Source organism: Drosophila hydei, unplaced genomic scaffold, assembly GCF_003285905.1.
Source record: "Drosophila hydei strain 15085-1641.00,03,60 unplaced genomic scaffold, DhydRS2 tig00000060-arrow-pilon, whole genome shotgun sequence".
In the NCBI taxonomy this organism is placed as follows: domain Eukaryota; kingdom Metazoa; phylum Arthropoda; class Insecta; order Diptera; family Drosophilidae; genus Drosophila; species Drosophila hydei.
The window spans coordinates 4,019,268-4,041,085 of record NW_022045656.1 but is presented as its reverse complement, the minus strand read 5'-3'; the positions used below and the strand labels follow the sequence as shown (position 1 = coordinate 4,041,085).

The 21,818-nt window shown below is 39.4% G+C and overlaps 2 protein-coding genes across 11 annotated transcripts; both read right to left on the bottom strand.

Moving 5' to 3' along the window:
* Window positions 1-21,728, bottom strand: LOC111592497 (kinesin-like protein unc-104). Of its 10 annotated transcripts, XR_002750965.2 has the most exons (28): window positions 21,329-21,728; window positions 9,614-9,747; window positions 9,464-9,546; window positions 8,981-9,405; window positions 8,662-8,917; window positions 8,579-8,581; window positions 8,359-8,522; window positions 8,162-8,301; window positions 7,933-7,974; window positions 7,055-7,171; window positions 6,217-6,996; window positions 5,992-6,158; window positions 5,735-5,925; window positions 4,795-5,079; window positions 4,113-4,522; window positions 3,876-4,053; window positions 3,725-3,815; window positions 3,365-3,661; window positions 2,942-3,304; window positions 2,699-2,888; window positions 2,206-2,598; window positions 2,030-2,141; window positions 1,387-1,413; window positions 1,126-1,315; window positions 928-1,064; window positions 739-840; window positions 357-679; window positions 1-273 (listed from the first exon to the last, which is right to left on the bottom strand). XR_002750965.2 is itself a non-coding variant. In XM_023304725.2 (27 exons), the coding sequence occupies exons 2-27, from the start codon at window positions 9,711-9,713 to the stop codon at window positions 583-585; spliced, it is 5,340 nt and encodes a 1,779-aa protein (XP_023160493.1). In that variant the 5' UTR covers window positions 9,714-9,747; window positions 21,329-21,728; the 3' UTR covers window positions 1-582. The 10 variants fall into 10 exon arrangements, 9 of the variants coding, with proteins under 9 accessions (XP_023160493.1, XP_023160503.1, XP_023160512.1 ...); XM_023304725.2 differs by having other exon boundaries at window positions 1-679; XM_023304735.2 differs by having other exon boundaries at window positions 1-679; window positions 2,708-2,888.
* Window positions 11,104-12,768, bottom strand: LOC111592531 (uncharacterized N-acetyltransferase DDB_G0290199). The gene is made up of 2 exons (XM_023304815.2): window positions 12,429-12,768; window positions 11,104-11,370 (listed from the first exon to the last, which is right to left on the bottom strand). The coding sequence occupies exon 1, from the start codon at window positions 12,715-12,717 to the stop codon at window positions 12,466-12,468; it is 252 nt and encodes an 83-aa protein (XP_023160583.2). The 5' UTR covers window positions 12,718-12,768; the 3' UTR covers window positions 11,104-11,370; window positions 12,429-12,465.
* Window positions 21,729-21,818: the final 90 nt, after the last annotated feature.

Below are 21,818 nucleotides of genomic sequence, written 5' to 3'. Positions count from 1 at the left end.
TTTGTTTGTGTGTGGAGTGTGCTGTACTTGTTCTTGTTGTTCTTCTTGTTCTTGTTTTAACAAAGGTTCTCTAATTCGAACATAATATCACTTGGAAAATTTAAAGTTCATTCGGCAATTAAATTATAAATTAATTAACTAATACGTTATTATACAATTCGGAAACATAAAACTATTTACAAAACATATATATCAAATGTATTGCCAAATATTGCGAGCGCCCGTTAAGTATGCCACAAAGACTGTGTCGCGCTCACTGTTGCCTAATTTTGGCTGTTAGCACAAAATAATAATTATAATTAAATACAATTACAATACTCAATAAACATGTTTGTCACTACTTAATTATTACGTACGCTTTGCAATTCGGTTTTTCATTTTTCTTGTCTGTTTTCCTTGTGTTGGGTTTCTTATATTCTTATATTGTGTGTCATAATATTCGCGATGGAATCTTTAGCTATTTAACATTCATTTGCCAGCTGCCTGTGGCGCTTGTCTAAGGCGCCTGCTCATTACCAGCCGCTGCAGCCAGCCATAGCCTGCGTCTCAGTAAACCAAAACGGATTCCATCGTAATTGTATCTCATTTGTTCGCACTGGCCGCATTAACCGCGTTGCTGGCCTGGATCTGTGATGCCGTCTGCGAGGCAGGCTCGAGAGTACGACGCGCCAGACGGGATCTGTGCGGAAATAATTTATTAATATCACTTATTATATATTATAGCAATAGTTGACTCACTTGATTTGGCCAGCCAGCAGCGGATTGATGGCATAGAGCCAGTCGTGCACCTCTTTGTCGCCCAGAGTTTGCAGCAGATAGCCACGATGTTTGGTCACCACGCTACACGGACAGAAAACAAATTTATCATTATTCATTATTCATTAATTATGATTTCATTAAATCCATCACTTTGTTGGGCCAACTCACCTGAAGGTGTTGGGTATTTTGACCATAGCCGCTTGATCCTCGCTGCATTCAACCTGTGCTGTGGCCAGGTTCAAGACAGCACGTTCCACCGGATCCTTCTCTGAGCGATAGATGAAGACATAAGGACGTCGCACAATCTGAATGGAATACAGAGTTGGTTCAATCGAATAGAATAACTTAAGCACACTTTATACTGACCACCCAGCGCTTCTTCCAGCCAGAACCACCATGTTCAAGAACATTCAACAAGCCCTTTCGTGCCACAACGGGACTAACCCGAATCTCCTCCAGTTCGGGCACATACAGACGCAAAGGTAGCGCCGGCTGTGTTGCCGGTGCAGGTGCCTCCCACCCATTCGGCGCATCGGCGCGATCCGGTGAGCACAATCTGCGAATGGTGAAATAAATGTGAGTTTAGCTTCAGTTTTAAGAGCTGATGCGATTCGAAAACAAAGTTACCTGCGTCGAATTACAAATTTGGTGTTTCTAATTTGTGTTCAAAATAAAAAAAGAAACATAAACGGAAACAAATATCGAAATTGTTTTTTGAGTTTGACAGTTTAGCTGAATAGTGGGTGATTCGGCAGATGAGTGTTATTTAGTGAGTGCGTTTTGCTAGCAGAAAGTAAAAATAGCTACCTATGCAAGCCCTCTCTGACAACTTACATACTAAACTGGAAGGCCAAAATTAGTACTGAGAGCCAATCGACAGACTTTTTATAACATATAATGATCTATCATACTCTAACATACACATCTGTTTGATCTCATACCAAAGAAGGCTTGGTCTGAGTTTCGTCTGACCAGTTTGTTTTATGGGTAGTTAAGTCGTGTTTATGGATATGTTAAATATCTTTTTGTCATGTTTTTCTGTCTTTCTTTCACATCAAAGCCAAGTTAAGACCTGTTTAGTGTTTTTAGTAGTAAAATGAACTCTTATCAAGATCTATCAATTCGACTACGTCGCTTAAATATCACAATCTCATCTCATCTCATGAACATGTTGCCAGGTGGTTAATTTTATAGCCAATTGTTTGTGTTTAACTAACGAAAGCAAAGATGGGAATGGATAAAGCATGCGCTAAATACTTATTCAACGTACTCCATGGAATTGCTGGAGATGCAACTGACGGTCATATCTGCGCAGCCCTCATCGCTGGGCGAAACATCCGACTGGGTCTGCGTATCGTTTGGTTCGGACTTGTTATAACGACCTGGTTGTAAAGAGATTTCGTTAATTAGATAGTCGAGTAGTTACTTATTCAATTTTCGACTTACCTTGCACAAGTTTCAAGCACTTAAGCATGATATCCTGCTCGCGTTGATTGTACTCACGCTCAGGCAGCATCTGCTGGGCATCCTTGACTGGCGTTTGGGGTGATTGTGGGATAACCATGTGCACGGGCGAAGTGGCCGCACGTGCAGCCAGATTGCAAACATCTTTTTCGGTCTTGGTTGTCGGATTGGGATTGGTGTCCATGCCCAGACGCTCACGCAGCAGCAACAAGTGGCGCATGCGCCCGACTTCCTCCAGGCGTGTCAGCTTCTCCAGCTCCCACTGATGATCAAAGATCAGCGAATCGCCGCGTGGCCGCCAGCCATGCAAATTCTCCTCGCCACGCACATACGTGGAGCTGGTATCCAAGACGCGACGCTGTCGACGCTGCACACCTATTAAGCGAATCATGCAGAGAGGATAAGCATAGTGAATGAACTATTCAAGACTTGTGCGCAAACAAAGGACGATTACAACTACAATGAGAATTGCTACCTGGACTACCTGCTTCGGATGCTCTGCGCAGCGACAGCTCGTAGACGCCAGAGAGACGATTGGCCTCCGGATTGCGATATTGGCCGGAGAACAGATGCTTTAGTGAGCGCGGACCGGTGCGTGCATCGCGTCCATAGATGACCATGCTAAGATCCTTGGTAATAATGGCTGGGCGAGCGCAATTCTCCAGCTAAAGCAAATGTTAATATGTGACCGAATAGTAGCTACATCATTGAGACTCACCTCCAGATAGGCGCTGAGCGTAATGTAGATGGTTTCGCCCCCCTGCGACACGCGATTGAGTAGTGCTGAATTGTGCAGACTGGAGTCCCAGGCGGCTTCGAAGCGATAGAAGGAGCGATCATCGCCAGGCACCTCGACAACCTCACCCGGGAACAAGCCCAGCGAGAGCACGCAGGCATCCTCATCCTGCTCATCCGAAGACTCGGGTGTATTGCGTATGCGTCCAACCACCAGCTCATTAATGTCCTTCCACTTCACCTCTGGTGTGGGCTCGTGTACAATGGTAATGCGTATGCGTCGCTGTATACCCTGATGTAGCAAAAAGAGTCCGCGGCAAGCAAGATCATCGCTGTGCTCAACCACCTGCGAGAGGGAGTTTTTAATATAAAAATAAGTAAGCGGATCTGAAAAATATTCACTTACCGAAGGCACATACTCGCCATTGGGGGCTAGCTCACAGATCTCGAACCACACCAGAACATCATGCTTCGCCAAGACTGTAGAGGATGGTGGACAGGGCAGCGGTCCAAATTTGGGACTGCGCACTGGCTGACTAATGGGTATGCTTGGTGGCAACATGCGTCTTGGTGGTGGACGAGAAACGAACTCCTGCTTGGCATCTTTGTGCAGAGGATGTGTTTGGTAATGGCCAAAGATCTTAAACATGATGGGCTGTGTCTTCAGATACTCAATAAAGGACTTGGTGACGGGCACAGTTATCTAAAGAAAAACATTCGCAGCATAAAATAAATATAACTTAGAGAGATTTGGGCTTTTACGCACATTTTGCACATGATAGAAACCGAGAGGAGCACCTGAGGCGGAGTTCTTGACCGGTTCTGTGGAGAAGGCTTCCTCATGACGATGCAAAAAGCTGTGAACAAATAAGAACTTAAGTCAGAGCTTAATAAAATTTAAATTATAGAAAACCCACTTGAACTGACAGAAGATGTCGGCATACTCGGCGCCAATGCCTGTGGCCTGAAGCACGGTCACACGGAAGGTAAATTCCTTGCCGACCTGCAAGTGCTCGCCAGGCTCCTCGGCCTGCTCGTGATACTCCGAGGCTGAGTTGGAGTCAATGCCGCGACCAGAATCTGCATCCTCCAATTCTGCGAAAAGTAACAATTACTTAGCAGAAGCTACTGAATCAAATCTTCTGCCAGCTTACCCTCCAGCTTGCTATCCAATCCTCCGTTGTCTATGTAACGCTGCACATCGTCCTTTTCGTTGAGCGCACGGTACTTGGGCTTGGCATCATCCTCATTAAAGACCAGACGAGCCGATTGCTTGACGCCATTGTTAAAGTCGATGGACTCCTCATCCAGCACCGGCTGCACGGCAATGCGTAAATACCCACGCACATCGCCACGCTCGTTGACAATGGCCACCTTGTGGACCAGGGGCACCGGATAGAGCAGATTGCTCAAATAGATGAAGGAGCGTCCAACCATGCGGAACCAGGGAAAGCGATCATAGAATGGATCGCCCCCAGTCAAACTTTCCACATTGTAGTCCGGCGAGGTGGGACTCAACTCAGCCTCGTTGTGATACATTTCGCGCATTAGCTCCAAGCGTTGTCTAAAATGAATAGAACGTATGAAAATATGTGGTTATATAATGTCCGATTTGCCAAGCTATAAACAGCAAACAGTGCGCACAGCTAAAAGCCGACTAAAGGAAGCCTAGTGAAATAGCAAATGATAAACGAATGTACATATATACGAGAAAGAAGCCTAGAAAGACTACATCGAAAGCCATATTAAGATTTGCTAAGGGACTGGGAACAGGCATGCGGTAACAAAAGCAACTACAATACATACAAATGATAAACCTCGAATTGGAAAGCAAACCTAGAAGGTATCAGATTGGCCAATGTCAGACGCGTTGGATACGCCTGACGCAGCTGAGGCTTCAACTCGGGCTGCTCCACTGGCGGCTGCTGCTGAGACTGGAGCTGATTCTGAGGCTGAGGCTGCGGCTGAGGCTGAGCCTGGTACTGAATGGGAGCCGAAGGCTTTGCCAACTCCATTGCAATCGCTCCACTGCCGCTCGCCTCAATGCTGGACGTATCGAAGAGCATGGACGAAGGCGGACTCTCGACATTGTAAACTTGACGCATCAATTCGAGGCGATAGCTTTTTTTGGGATTTTTGGATAAATATGGTTGGTGGATAGGTTGAACAAGAAGGTGGGATTTCAATGTCAGGAGAACCAACAGAAAAGAAAACAGAGTACAAATCAGCATTGGTTTAAGCCTAAACTAGCTTTGTGCTCAGTGTATGGCAATGGCGATGAGTTTTGAAGGGCGTAAATGGTGGCGGTGAAGATTTGAAAATTTGCCAGCGTCTTGGAGCGGCTTTTCATTTAGTTTAATTCTCAAATATTAAGTTAAGCAAATGTAGAGCTTAAAATACGATAAATAGAAGTCAAGAACTACAACCACCATGCACGTACCAGCAACGAAATGAAAACATAAATCTCAAAAATATACCAAAAATCAAGTCAAGTTTGAAACCAAGAAGTCAACTTCGAACTTGTCAAAGTTTTTATATCCTTGCAGACCAATAGAATCATATTATATAAGTCAATATCAATTTAAGATGATTAAATTTGTATCTGCTTTAAGAAGAGAGAAAGGCCTGCTCCTTAAAGCATTTACATTTGACTTTGAAACTTGATAATCTCATCTAATCTATTCTCTGCAAGAATATAACAAAAAGTGCAAAGAGTTGAATGAATGTGAGCAGCAAAAAGTGCCTAAGGCCAAACTTCCATTGGATGCACGCTTACCGTAGCTTCTCCAGTGACCAGTAATGAGTTGCTCCATTTTTGGTATCTGTGACCTCAACGGCGACTAAGGTCTTCGAAACTGGCGGTGCGCCGTACTCATCCTCCTGTTGCATGGGTGTCAAGCTCGAGGCCAGCTCCGGTGGCAACGGAGAGTACAAGGTGTCGGTCAATAGGGTAAACTGGAATTGTACCTGAAAGAAATCGAAGAAGAGGACTGTCTAATACGAGCGATTCAATCAAATAGCTCAGATAACGACCTTTTTCTTTAGCTCCACTGAAATGGCATTAGCTTCTTTGAGGAATATGGCGTTGCCCCAGAGATCATCGCGCAGCGATGTAAACTGATGGTAGCGCCACTTGCGGAAGGCCCAGGCAGCTAGGCCAGCCTCACGTGCTGTCCAGCACGACTCGTACATTGGATTGGCTATGGGTTGGAGCAGATCATTGTCATACCTATCCAATAATCGTTAGCCTCTACTTACTATACACATCCTCCTCCTGATGGAAATCCTCTGGCGAGTAGCTGCTGTACATTGACATGGTCATGGACTGCTCCTCCACTTGCTTCTGTAGGGCATCGATGCGCGCCTCGTAGGATTTGCGCTGTTCCTCGAACTGTTGATCGGCCTGGAGCTTTTCACGTTTGTACTGTTCCTCCAGATTGTCGAGGCGCTTCTTCATCTCGGCCTTCAGATCGATGCCCTGTTTCTCCAGCAGCTCGCACTGAGCGAAGTTCCAATCCACTTGCTGTGTGTCCGCCTTCTCTACCTCATTCTCTGCCTCGTTCTCGGTGATCTTTTCACGCAACTCACGCGCCTGTTCAGGATTGGTAAAGCGGAACACATGATTCTTGCCAAGAATCACGCGTGATCCCGTCTTCAAAACCTCGGGCTCAACAAGCTTGCGGCCATTAATGAATATAATGGCATCCTTGTGGGGCAGCAGGGTCACAGTACTATTGCGATTCTCAAAGGTGCAATGCTCCTTGAGAATATGAGAGCCGGACAGCTGGATGTCCTGTGGTACATTAGCTTCATGTGTGCCCAGGCGTGTGAGTCCATCCTTAATGTAGTAGAGCAAACACTCCGACAAATTGGGATCTTCGTTCAAATTAACCAAATGTGGTGTCTTTTTGGGCGAAAATACGCCCACTGTGATTCCATCCTCTTTGACGGCCACGCCCATCTCCGCAAAGACCGCCTCACGCTGCAAACGGATCTCTTCGGTACGCTTGAGCTTCTCCTCCCAGGTTTCATTGAGTTCTAATTGGAGTTCAGTTATAAGCGAATGGGTCTACGGTTGCCCTCAGTTGGATCTTACCTGCAATAAGCTTCTCGCTGGCCTGCAGCTGATCCACAGCCATTTCTGTGGTGGATCCATTGCGATTGCGTCCTTTAGTCGGCGACTTAATCACCGACGACTTGTTTAGCTCATCCTCTGCAAGGAGGGGATAGTAAAATAAGTAGGAGTCAACGGATTCATCTATTGCCGCAAGCGCAGTGATATAAGCGTGCATTGATAAGTTAGGGTATTCGGTTAAGTATCATAAAAAATATGTGGTAAGAAAGCGATTGCCGATTAGTTTTTTGGTGAGACTTGGATGATAAACTCTGGCGTGTCCACGTCTAGCCCTGGAGCAGTGCGGACTGCAAGGAGTATGTGCCGAATCTTTTGGACTGGGCAACACAAGCAAAAACTGCAGTGGGAGACAGGAATCAATCGATTGAAAATGAAACTTTGTAAAGATCCGTTTTGATCGCAGTTACACAATACAGAAACTTATCCAATCTTCCACTGTGTCAACATTTGGTTACAATAAGACGCAACATAAAGAGGACTTCAACATTGATTATCATAAGTATATATATATAGATATATATGGGTTATATATAGTTATAGTTGTATATATATGTGGTATATGGTATAAGTCCTGAAGCGAATTTATGTTTACAAAAGCACTGAAGTTACATACAGTTTACACACACACAAGATTCATGGCTATATAGGCATATGGGCATATCCAGGATGTGGTCCACTAAGATTGATTTTTCTTTTAGTTGATGGCACCAAATTTGTGGCTCTGGACATGCCCCTATGCTTCATAGCCTATATGTTTGAGTAAGTGACATATTGTCATATGCATATATTGTGGAAGCCTTTTGTTGTTTGGTTAGCTCAGAGTAGTTGGCTTTACTTACTATTCGCATCGCGCTTCTCACACACCACTTTGCCATCGGGTCCTAAATGAAATAGGGTTTGTTTTTGGGGTTTTATGAACTCAGGCATAACTCTATACTAGGACTAGAACTACGACTAACTTATGGGTTTTCACGTGTGTTTTGTTGTTCAAGTGTTTTGTTTTTGGGGCTTACGTTTAAGCTTAGTAATAGTAGAGATATATATTTATACATTTATAAATCTACTTACCCTCCTGCACTTCAATGCCCTCGGCCTTGAGCAGATCCCGCAACTTTTGTATCTCCTCCTTGAGCTCGCGTATAAGTTTGGCATTAGCATCCTCGTTGACGACAGCCTTGCACACAATTTGCTTGGCACGATCCGCATAGCTGAAGGAATTCAACACATGGATTACAGGAACACCTCAAGTTGAAGTAAACACCTACCGTAGAGTGCTTAAAGTTTCGTCGTAGTTTATGTCAGCTGGCGATATGGCAGCTATCATGGCTGTCTTAGAATTGCCACCGAGGTTCTCACGCAACAGCCAGGTCAGTGCTGAGTCGCGGTAGGGTATGAAGTCTGCCTTCTTGGAGTTCTTCTTCTTAGATACCTAATTAAAGAGGCGATTAGAACGGCTCAGCAGTAAAGGTTTATAGATATACTTACAGACTGTAATGACACAAAGCAGCAGATAAAGATGCAAACATTTAGAAACCCTTCTTTAAAGTAAAGATAATCATTATACTTACCACCTCCGCCAATGCGGATATGACTTTGCCTAGGGTTGTCAAGGACTTGTTGATGTTGGCGCCCTCCTTCAAGCGAGTGCCCTTAGCGCCTGTGGAATCAGCACGTTCCGAGCCAGCCAAATCAACCAAACTTATCTTGGAGACCTTCTCAGTGATCAAATCGGTCATGGTATCATGACGACGCTGTGTAAAGAAAATGGTGAAGACTGCATGCGAGCGAGAGCTCGTCTCGTTCATGTTGGTAGCGGCCACAGTGCTAAGGATTGAACAGAGAATCAATAAAGCAAGCTGGGTAAAGAAACACCTCGTCAACACCTACCGCGCCTTGTTGCCCTCGTCGATGAGATCGTGTATGTCCTGGTAGTCGGTGACAGCCAACTTGGATAGGTCCTCCACATAAGGACCCAACAGTGGATGTTCACGTACACGCAAATTGCCTTTGTTTTTGGGATTCAGCAAGTCCCGCACGCGTTCGCAATAGATTTCCATGTAGGAGACCTCCACGGAATATTTGAGGTCATCGGTTTCGGTGTCTTGTATGCGACCGAAGAGATCTTTGCATATCATTGGTATAATGCCCTCCTGCTGCTCCTCCTGCCTACCCATCATGGTGTAGGATTTACCAGCACCTGTCTGTCCATAGGCAAAGATGCAGACATTATAGCCATCAAAGGAATGCTGCAACATCTCCTCTCCAATGTCCTTATAGACCATCGACTGTGTGGAGAAGTCCAAATCGTGGGGCTAGAAGTGGAGTGAGATTAGTTATGGCAAAGTTGGAGAAGCGTTGGGGCTGTCTTACATCATGGGACCAGTAGGAGTAATCAAAGTTGAAGCGCTTGACGGACTCGCTTGTATTTGGTGGCACCTTCGGATTGGTAATGGCTGTAAGAAAAGTTTAGGATAGGTTTATGATTCCGTCGATCTTTTAATTCTATCCTAGCTGCCTTACCCGTTGTGGCACCAGTCATCTCAATGATGCATTTGGACTCCCGTGCAATCTCTCGCGAGTTGAACGGGCGCACTCGCACCGCCACCTTAACCGACGACATCTTGGCTGCTTGGCTTGTCTTAGGTTGCGGTTAACTGGAGTGGAAGAAGAATCAAATAGAATGGGGTTAGCTCTTGGCAAACGCTACGTTATGCGAGCCTGGAAATTGGCCCATAAATAAACCACAAGCGGCAGCGTCATTTTATAATTGGCCCAACTGTGTTGGTGGGTGTGTCTGTGTGCCTGTGTGTCTGGTTGTATATATATATGTATATGTGTGTGTGTGTGTGTATTGTATACTCTTTGTATTGTGTCTGTGTGAGCTGTGACTCATGCAAACCGCTTGGGGTTTGAATCAAATTTATATGATTGCAGTGGGACGAAGCAGTTGATACCCAACAAGCAGCATGTGGCATGTTGCAGAGGCAAATAGTAATCGCACTCCAGAACCCACTATTTGATGATATATAATTATAAAAGCTTTCCATTTGAGACTATAAAGGAACTGTGTTATATTTAAAGGCAGGAAGTATATAGCTAAATGTTTGTAGATTTTTAATGGAAGGAAGATTAATTTTGTTGCGTAGAAGATTAAAAAATTAATCGAAGTACCTAGTGATACTCTTATAAGCTATTTCATTTTTAAGACAACATTAAAGTCACCCTAAAAGTTTTATTCATTACAATATTCATTGAAAATTCTTACATTTTTTTTAATATGAATATCAAATAAAAATTTATTAAGCAAAATTTAATTTATATTACATATATGTTTATATGAATAAATGTATATGTATATAGTATATGGTCACCCTTGGAACTTTCGTTTATTTTTTGTAATCACACTAAAAATATTATGTGATAAAGAGTAGCTCTTATCAACTGTGAACGCTTAAATAAACATTTTTATTACCAAATATACTAAAATTCTGGGCACAATAATTAAATAAACTGACAAATGATCACTCTTAATATTTTTGTTTTTTAGTCAAACACATGAGATAAAAACGTTCCTTTTAAAATATAAAATACTTGAACTATTTATTTTCAATTTCGATTTAATTGTTTTACATTTCCTTATTTTTGCTTCTCTTCAAATTGCCTTTCAATTCCTTGCGCTCAAACAATTTCCCATTTTCTTCCATTTCCTGCTTTTACCAATTTAAGTAAATAGTTTGGTCTAACCTGCTACCCTGCTAACTTATAGTTATGTTGCCTCACACCCCCACATACACACACACACACACACGAGTATATACTAGAAAAAATTCCACAATCCACACTTCCAATAAAAGCGCAGCCGAGTATTGGGCACTCGAATGAGTCATCAGCGAAAAGAAAGCCCCACTCACACCCCAAAAAAATTGAGTTGCAAAATAGAATGGTCATAAAAATATATAAAATAAAGTGTAAAATGTTTTAAATACAGTTTGTAATCTTGATGTGGTTACCTTTACTCCGGATTAAAGCCAAATAAAAAGCTGGCTTGCACTTGAATTTTAACTTAGGCAAAGTCCTTTGACTTGATCATATTATGACCAATTGTTGTTATTTAATTAACTTTTTTTTATAATTTGTATTATTGTGAATTATTGCGATAATTTTTAGTGTGTTTTCAGTTTTATTAACAGTTTTATTTCGCATACATTTTCAGCACTTATTGCCGCACAGTTTTTCACACGACTAACGAAATTCTTTAACTCGCGCACAGTGGAGTCCTAGAATATTGTGACACAGGACACGAAGGGAAAACTTTAAACATTTCCAATACGTTAGCCTAGAAGCGCGAACAAGATGCTCTGCGCAGCTGCGATAAATTTACTGCTCCAAGCCTCTCTCACTCTCTGTCTCTCAGTTTCTCTCTTTCTCTGGAGGCTTTCTCTCTGTTTACCTGGCGCCAGGACTTTTGTTTATATTTTTGTTCAGACAAAAATGCAACAGCCTGTGATTCAGGTCTGCACAAAAGTCTACAAAGAGAATATTGCGCAGACGCCAGTACCAAAAAGAAATACGGCGAGAGAGCGCGAGCGAGTGAAAGTCAATGGGAATGAGGGAAAGCATTGGCAAAATATTTGTGGAATGTTTATAATTCTTTATGCTGTTATGCTGACGCGATTTGAATGTGCTGCATAGAATAAATTATAATAAAAGAAAAAAAAATGCAAAACAAGTCTAAAAACACTGAAAATCTATTCTATAATCTATAAGTTCTGCAAAACTTCCTTTCATAGTTATTTAGCTACATTAAATTAATATTTTTTTATTAAATGCATAACTTCTTTTTCAATGTAAAATTCTAATCTATAAGTTTTCTTTAAACTTCGTTCTTGAACTTTGGCTAGTTCCTGAATTATCCTTCACATTTGACGGTGCGTCATGTTGTGGCTCTTTTATGGCTTCAAGTACCATGACCATTAACACACACACACAGAGCCATACACAGCCACATACTTGAAGTTTTGCTTGAGCATATCCTTCGCCTGGGTCGTCTTGACCTTTATTAATAAATTTTCATGTTGCCTTCGCCACGGCTAACAGCCAAAACTCTACACAACTTGAGACTCTACACAAAACTTAAGCCAGGCACATTAAATTCGAGGCTACTGTAGAATAATATATGCGCAAAATATGAGAAAAAATCTTAAGCAAAAACATAATATTATATAAAAGCAAATAATGACAAATGATTTTTAGCAGTTCGAATTTTGAAATGTTTCCTTGGCAAATCGATGAAAATTTTGCAAAATATTTTCGTAGATATTTTTGAAGCAATTACCAATTAAATCGGGAATGGAAAAAACAGGACATAAAACTCAAAATAATTTCGGCTTGTAGATAAATTGCTGCTGCTGATGTTGCTGCTGCTGTTGCTGTTGTAAGTCCTCCTCCTGATGTAGTCGCTGTTGTTGTTGTCGCTGCTGCTGCTGTTCATCTTGTGTGTAATTGAAAACTAATATGAAACTATCCATCATAGAACGCTTCGAAGAGGTGGCAAAAATGATCGATAGCACCAAAATTGTTGTTAGCAATAAAGCAAAAAACAATAAATAACCAAATGCGCACATTCGCGTATTAATTTTCGGAACTCTCGTAAGACTCTCAGATGTATATATGTGAATATATACCTATATGTGTATATAGGTGTATAATATATGTATGTACGGGGCTTTCTTCTGTATAACAGCGAAAATTTTCACACAGCTCAAGAGCTTATTTTTTTTTTTATTGGTTTAAGCACAGTCAAGACATTAAATTATTAGTTGAGAATTAAGTTAATTCTTTTTTGCTTTTCTTTTTTTGTTTAAACTTTTAGCACTTTTTGTTGCCACGAACAACCTTTTTGTGGTTTTCTTTTGCACAAAATCGATGGCCAATCGAGGCGTGGGCCAATAAACGCGCACCGCGAACTTCGGACCAAATATGAACTGCAACCGTTGGGGTTAGACGACGCAGTGAGCTGACGAGCTGCCAGGCAAACGAGCTCTAGCAAAGAACAGCTTCAACAGCCCTCGACTATGGCGCAGGCGCCAACATTGTGCGTGCGTATGTGTGTGTGTGCGGGGCAGAGGGTGTCCAGCAGAGCTGTGTCGTCTCGTTCAGCATAAGTTCATTTGAACGGGTCATTCACATGAACTACTCAAGTTATTTACTGATCAGTGAACTATATAATATTATTGTTCAAGAACGATATTCTCAACTTGTTATTTATAACTGACTAAATTACTATGTTTATTAGCTCAACTGGAGTATAAGCTGACCAAAAATAATTTCTAATCTGGCAATGAACGACTGAACTGATTCATCAAATTGAACTGAAGTGAACAACTCTAGTGTCCAGTCCTCGTTTCGGACATGACTATGCTGGCAATGTTAAGAATTTCATCAAGTGCTACAGCGCAATAATAACAAAACGCATTGCCTGTCAAAAACGAAGCGCATAATGAATTTCATTTATGCTTTAAGCTCGCCACACAGCCCCCAGCCTCCATCTGAAGACACTGTTACACCTTTAATGGCCACCACTGTGTGCAGTTAATGGACAAGCAGCTGAAATCTTGTGACGTAAAATAGAAAATTTCTATTGATTTCTCAGCACGAGTCGCGGATGAGCTTTTTATGCGTGTCTTTCATTGTTTCTTTAGTAATTGCTTTGACATTGAATTTGTGGCCAATAAACATAAAGATTGAATTAATGGTTAATGCTGACATTAAAGTGTGCTACAGTAGCTACAGTCTAGTGGACAGGGGATAAAAGATACGCTGAACAGCTGGTTGTGACTGTAGTTAAACAACAATGAACAGATTTGAAACTTTGTTAAATATTAATCGATTAAATATTTGGTTGAATTTTTTTGAATTTGAATTTATATTTAATCTACTTTAAGGACAGCAATCATGGGCCTTTAAAATACAATGCAATGTGAGTTGTAAGCAAACATTTAAAGATACATATGGTTGAGCTGTACCCATACTCTAAATAGCTAAAAACTTGTCTTGCCTGCGCTTTCATAAAATATCAAAATATATTATATATTGTTATTAGATTATAATTATATTTAGATATATAAACGTACGCAATAATTGCCTTTACAAATTGACAAAGAAATTAAAACAATTCATCAAATTAGCGCAATTTCTAATGAAGAAAAGCTTTAACTTCGAAAAGTTGTCATAGATAAAAAATATCCTAATTAATAGTCCGATATTCGAATACATATAGTTAGGCAATTAAAGCGAGCAAATTTTTTACCTTACACTGCTCGATTCTGATGTTGAAAAATTTACCGACAAACTGTAGAATTATCTCTCTATTTAATTTATACTTAAATAGCTTTAATATAAATATAATATTACTGCTCTTGTCAAAAGTGCGCAATCCTGAACTTGAATTTTAATCTACTTTATATATTGGTTCTTGTATTTCATCTTAGTTCTTACTCGTCTTTAAACCTACTAAACTTTGCCAAACACAATCCAAATTTCAGCATTACTATTATTTCGCTTAGTTGAGTATAATTTTCATTTATTTTTTTGAAATAGAAATTTAGAGGCTACATATGTTATATTTATTAAATTTCGCTATATGAAACTTAATTTTGAATCTCTTAAACACTAAAAATGGTTTCGCTTGGGACGATTAACTTTTTGTTAAATTTAATGTGAGAAATCAACTACGAATTTGACTTGAGAAGCTTCGCTAGGCCTAAGCGTCAAACAATTTTAGCTTTATCAATATTAATAATAATGTAAGTTGTCTAATGAATAATTACAATAAAATTTAAATTATTTGCTCCCACAACTTGACTATAAATAAAAAATTGTTAAGACATTCATTACTCTTTACCAAAAAAAAGGATTGTAAAACTCCTTCAAGAAAGCTCTCGCAAAGAAAAAGAAAAACCTTCTTAAGCTTTCAATAAATCTGAAAACAAAGAGTCGGCTTTAAGCATATTTAGCATTTTTACGCAGCAAAATGTCAGCCACGACGCAGTGGAAAATTCGCAAGGCCCACGCATGAAAAACTGCTCAATACATCCAAGGATTATGCGTGCGTGAGCGTGTCGGGCATGTGTGCGATGGTGTGGAGAGGGACATGTTGACGGCAAGGTGGAAATTCTATTTGCTGCGCAGTAAAAAACTGCAACACGCGAACCAGCCCAAATAATATCGAACGAATTTTAGCAGCGGGGCTGGGGCTGGGGATGGGACTCGCACGTGGGCGGGTCGTTGACGTATATATCAACGTTTGTTCGTTTTTCGAAGCTCGCATTTTTGACTTGGAAGCACATTCGCAACGCTCAAACGGGGATACACCAAAGAGGGTACACACTGTGCGTCAATGTCAATGACAGTTCATGGACTGGATGGATGGGTATGCAGGGCATGCGACAGATTCTTTTTTGTGGCATCATCCTGGCTGGCAGTTCGCAGACTTTAAACCATTCAAACTGCGCACTTGAGGAGCTTAAAAGTGGAAAACATACCCTGTACAAGGTTGAAGCTGACGACCTTAAAAGTTAACGCACTTTCGTTAAGAAGAGTTTCTTTGAGTTTTAAGTAAGGTGAACAAAGAGAGAAAGAGGAAGAGAGAGAGAAGAAACCACATTTAATAAATAAATTATAATAATGATGTTAAATATTTAAAATTTAAAGCCTTTTTACAGACAAATATATATAACTCTAAACCAGTCAAATATGGCTTTATGAAATGGAGCCGATATACATATAGTATAAATATATCATATTTAGAGCTTCACTGAAACCTCCAGCGTCTGCTCAGCTTTGCATAACTTCAATATACCCCATATAAACCAATTTCAATCGGTATCCTTCATAATGAGTCTGGTAAATTGTAAAGCACAGCTGAAGGCGTTTTTACAATTGAATTTCATTTTTAATTTGAGGCTTGTAGGCCATTCACTTAATGTGAAGTGTGCGCAGGCAGCACTTAATTAAGCTAAAATCAAAAATATATATATATAAAAATATAGAGAGAGGATATAAATATATTTAGTAATATATATAGACGCAGCAAGAGGCTATGGCGACGTCTGTGTCGTCCATTAAGTCTGCTACATAAAACAAATGCGATTTTCTTATTTAAATTAACGCAAGCCCACGCAGAAGTAACATATACACACACAGAGACACACACAAACACATACAGATATACATACACTTGGCACAACACAGTTCACAGTTCGAAGTTCGTATAGCAAAAAGCGGATGACTCATGCAAAGAGTCCTCCAAGCACAGACACAGACACACACACAACAAAACACAGCGCATGTTCGTGCCAAGTTTGCTGTGCGAGTATATTTCTGTATGTGTGTATGTGTGTGTGTGTGTGTAAACGCTCGTTGTTGCTACAATTGCTGCTTGAACTGGCACCTACCAAGCCAGCAGGAGCAGCAGTCAAACTTGGTGAATCATCCTTTTCGAAGGCACGCGCTCGTTTCCTGCCCCACCAAAACAAGCAGCCAAGCAACCTGCCCCACTGCCCACTACCCCGGCAACCCACTCTGCAACACTCGGCTTTTATGTGGCAAACAAGCCACTGTAGTCTAGCAAATACACAAAGAAAAAACCATGAAGCAATTTCAAGTTCAGCTTTTCAGATTTTCGCTATATGAATTTTTTGTGATTAAAAAAATATTGCGAATTTCGAAATGTATTAATAAATATATATAATAAATATAAGGAGACAACTAAAATTCCGACACTCAAGCATCATTTTGGTACTATAAAGTCTTAATATTTGGTTGTATATAGTTTACAAACTTATTTCCTAGTTTAGTCCTTTAAGATATTCTAAGATTAGTTGAAATTATTGGATTCTTGTAGACTTTTAGTTCGATTATTTCATTACAACTGAAAGATATATGATTTTCGGATTTACAATCCGAAAGATATATGATTTTGATATATGAACTTCCTTTTCATCTATTCATTAGCTTATAGAAGCTTACAGAAGTAAGACAAATTTGCTGATATTGTGTCGCAAGCCTGACTAACAGACTGATTGCTTGTTAGATTGAGAATCAAATTATTATAAATTACAATTGTCATGCTCAACATTCCATCGTATTTTTTTCATAATCAGCTCATGGTTTCAAGGTCTGTTAAAGAATTCAGTTTCTTGTATTAAACACGAATACCCCTAATGTCTGATTTGCCTGGAATGTTGTAACTTTCGGTGCCGCATTGTCGCCGCTGATATATATATACACATACATATGTATACATATGTGTGTGTATGGCATATGTATTTGTTAGCATAGTTATAGCCGTGCGTGTCGCTAGTTGCTGCTATCCGCATAGCACTCTGTAGGTGACTAAGAGTCGACCACGCCCCTACGCTCAGTTGCCATAAAATGCACTTCTGGCAACACTTGGCTTATGGCTGCTGTTGCAAGCTGGCAGCTGCAGTGGCAACTGCAATTTCAGTGCAGCACCAACCAAATTTGCCAACTTCTGAAAGGTGGGAACTCTTAAAAGTGCGCCCATATAAATCATGCGACAAGACAGTCAAAAAAAGCAGGGAAGATTTGCAGTTGAGTGTAGCTGACTGTACAATACTCTGTTTTAAATTAAAAATCACAAATATCAGGCGTGTTTGTGAAAGAATCTTTCAAGTCTAAATGTTCAAACTTCTATAGATAAATTGGTAAAAAATAATTTGATTTGATAAATAGGTATATTCGTTACAGTTCGAGTCGTAAAGCTTCTGGTTTTGGTTTGTAGAAACATGAAAAGTTCATTTTGGTCTTTTATTCCGTTGCTTAGTTGCTCGAATAGCATGTCTAGTAAAACAAATAGTTTATGGCAGTTCAATAAATTATTGCAAATTGTTCATGAATCACTGAACTGCAGATGTGATAACTGAACCAGCTCCGTAGTTCACTATAGTGACCCGTTCAATCGCACGAGTGATAAGAGTTAGCTCTCAAATAAACTAATATTTATTCAAAATGTATTCTATTTGATCTCCAGCGTATATATGTCAAATATTTAGCAATACTAATATACCCTATTCACTTTGTGAGCGGGCATAACAATAGTGTGTACTTAAAGAACCACCCTGTGGTCTTGGGGCTTAATACAATTGTGCAATATTTAAAACAAAGTGCCGAGCGAAAAGTGTCCGCCAGGAAGCCATTTTACGGTCCTGCGGCTGCAAAAACCGTCAGGTGAACCGACTCCCCATTGCAGCTGCGTGCGGTCGCGACATCCCACTTTATACTCCTTTTTTTAATTTTTTTTGTAGCCCCAACTTTTATTATATTTTTTAGCGGAAATTTATGTTTATTGCTTGCCAGCTATAATTTTACCCTATACCGAAACGGTGGCATGGGCTAGCACAGGCTACTCATTAGGTTTGACAATTTAAAGGAATAAAGGGAAACAGGAATATGGAATCAAGTGAATTTTGGTTTGAATTATTAACTTTGTTACGGCAAGCACAGTTCGGTGTATTATAAAACGCTTTTCGTTCTTTTGTGATTTTGTTTTCTCCCGGTTTTAAGTGAGTTTTTATTTATTCATGCGTTTGGAAAAGCACTTTATGTTGCGCTTGTGGCATGTAAAAGGGAAACTTAGGGCAGGGATTGACTATACCACATATGGGTTGGTAAGTGAAGTTAAAATTAAGTTTTACAAAAAAATTTTAAATTTAAAAACTTAAGAAGGGCGAGTGGAATATATGATGAGCAGAAGTAGATCTAGATATATTTAGTAACAAATTCTATTTATTAATTTAAGATATAAAAATGCATAGTATTTAGTTATATACGCTTTAAAATGCATGAAAAGAAAATGTACTAATATTTACAATTTTTTAATTCATTAAGAAACTAAGTACTTTTTTGGCCAGCCATTAAATTGATCACTTACACATACTAAACTCACTGGCTTCACTGGAGTTCAGTTAAATCTTTTATTTACCATATCTTAAATTGAGCCATTCAGCTGCTCAACAACAGGAACATTAATCTGTTCAGGAACAACTGAATAACTGATGAATATAAATGGTTCATAAGCAAACGACTTGTATATTGAACGAGCAAAAGGAATGACTAAAGGAGAACAAAGTACTTAGTTCGAAATGGAGCGTTCAACCCGTTCATTAAATTGAACAAGAACTATTTCGAGCGAAATGAAGAATGTATCCAACAATTTGATGTCTTTTCGAGTGCTGCCCGAAAACTTATCCAGTAAAGAGCTCTTAACTATACTTAAAGTTCTTTACCACAGTGGGAACACCTCGAGCAAACTTTTTGAATTATTTTCTATAGTTTCTCCCATATTCCAGGGCTGCTCTTATGACGCACACAGAGAATTGTTTGCACTGGCAGCGGATGCGCATATGGCAACACGGAACGCCCACTCATCGTTCGGACAGATGGACGGGAAACATGGTCGTGGACATCGACATGACTTGAACATTAACATGGACATAGACACACACACATACATATAAGGTAACTCAATAGCAATTTGAGTGCTGAAAAGGTCAGAGGTTGTGCGCAATCAGGTCTTTCACAATATCAGCCAAATACTAATAAACTATATTAGTTTTAATTATTATTATTATGAGGGTGCGAATTTGTGCATAATCATAAAGTTGACTGCTTATTTGATAGTTGTGTTTTAATAAAAGGGTTTTGCGGTCAAGTTTGTTAATACAAGAAAATCGTTTTATGAATAACAAAGCTAAGATATTTAAAACATATTCCAAACATATGTATGTATATACCTATATATCAAAATGTAAGTCTTTAAATTTGCAGTATATTATACGATCTTTCATAACGATAAATATGTATATGTATTTGAATAAATTATAACAAAAATAAATAATGTAGATTTTTGCAAAATACAGCAGCACAGCATCCTAACGAGTTAGTCACTAGTCATAAATTCAGACGGTTAGGAAAGGTCTAAGTTTCTTCTACAATCTATTAAACATAATATATGATTTGCCCATTTGTTGTCAATGATGTTAGTAATATCCAGAGAGAAACCTTTAGAAATGCTTAATTCTTATACAAATATATTTTGCATAGACAATATTCTACGTAACCAAACTAAGAGTTAAGCCCCATAAAAATGGGCTTTAAAATTTAACAATAAATAAATAAGAACTAATATAGGTCGATTATACACTTGAAACCCTTTTCGCTATACCTGACCTATGACAGTGCAAGCTGCAACTGATTAATACAAAATAATTTATACGAATATTATTTAATTATCTGAATCTTGTTTTAATTTAATAATTAATAGCTTTTATTTATGTTTTTAACAGCATTACTTCTTAATATTAATAATAAGTAATTTAATATTAATTATAAAAGTATTGAAAATTAAAAAAAACATCTCTAATATATATAAAATAATTTAGAATTATAAATGGTTATAAAAAAATGCTATTTTGCAAAACCATTATACAACCATAAATAATTACCAAAAAAAAAATAATAAAAAAAAAATAAATGAAACAGATAATCTGCGATATATAAAACTTATGAAAATTGAATAAATAATGAATAAATAATAATAAAATAAAAAAAAATAATAATAAAATAAATAATTAATAATTTTTTATCGCATATATAACACTCATGAAGAGCGAAAGCAACCAGACAATAACCCGTAAAACTTAATTGTATTGACGTCAGTTAACGGGACTCGCGGTCAATTTGCAATCTGATAACGCAAACAACAGCAACAATAATAACAGAAATAACACTGTAAAGCGTGGGCAGCGCCTGGCGGCAGGCAACGAGTAATGCGAAATTGCTAAAACGCCTGTTAGCCGCTGTCTGAAGCTGATGACAGGTTGCACCATATGCTCAAATGAGGTTTATTTTTAGCAGAATTTCAAAGACAAGACAGGAAGGCCAACAGCTGGCAACAACAGCAACAGGATAACAGTACACTCTAACAGTGTGGGTGTGTGTAAATATATACATATATATGTGTGTCTGTGTATGTGTGCATTTGCGCATGACAGGACGCTGTTACTGTCCTGAGCTGGAATATTGATTTTTCAAACGAAACGCGTTGAATACATTTTTACATTAGTCACCGCTGACACACACAAGGGAAATAACAACAAAAATACCGAAAATCCCACAAAAAAGTCAATTTAAATTAATTTACGCGCTACTCACATTGCAATGCCCAAATGTGACGAACGATGCAATTGCTACGGTTTCCTATTGCAATTGTTTTGTTTCTCACAATTTTATTGCACTTCTTGAAGACGCTTTGCACAGTTTTTCGTATCTCTTAAAGTGTTTGCATGATTATAAATTTAGTATCTTTTGTTTTTGTTTGTCTTTGTTTTATTTGCAGCGCATATGCATTGCAGTCTTCCGTTTTAGCCGTACCGAACGCGTACGCACGCCAAATGGATCTGTCGCTTAGCTATTTGTGTTACGCGTGCTGGAAAATTGTTTGCACTTGCGCACGCGAGCGTGGGAAAGCTGTGGAAAAGCCGCGCTAGAAGAGTTTTTCCGCCCACCCAGGCGATGGACAGCCTGAGTTTGTTTTTGTTGTGGCCAGCGCAAACAGCTGAGAAATTGGCAATGCAGTGTTGGCAAGCGACAATATACAACAGCTGATGCAGGGTGACACATGTTTATCGATTTGCGTTTTGAT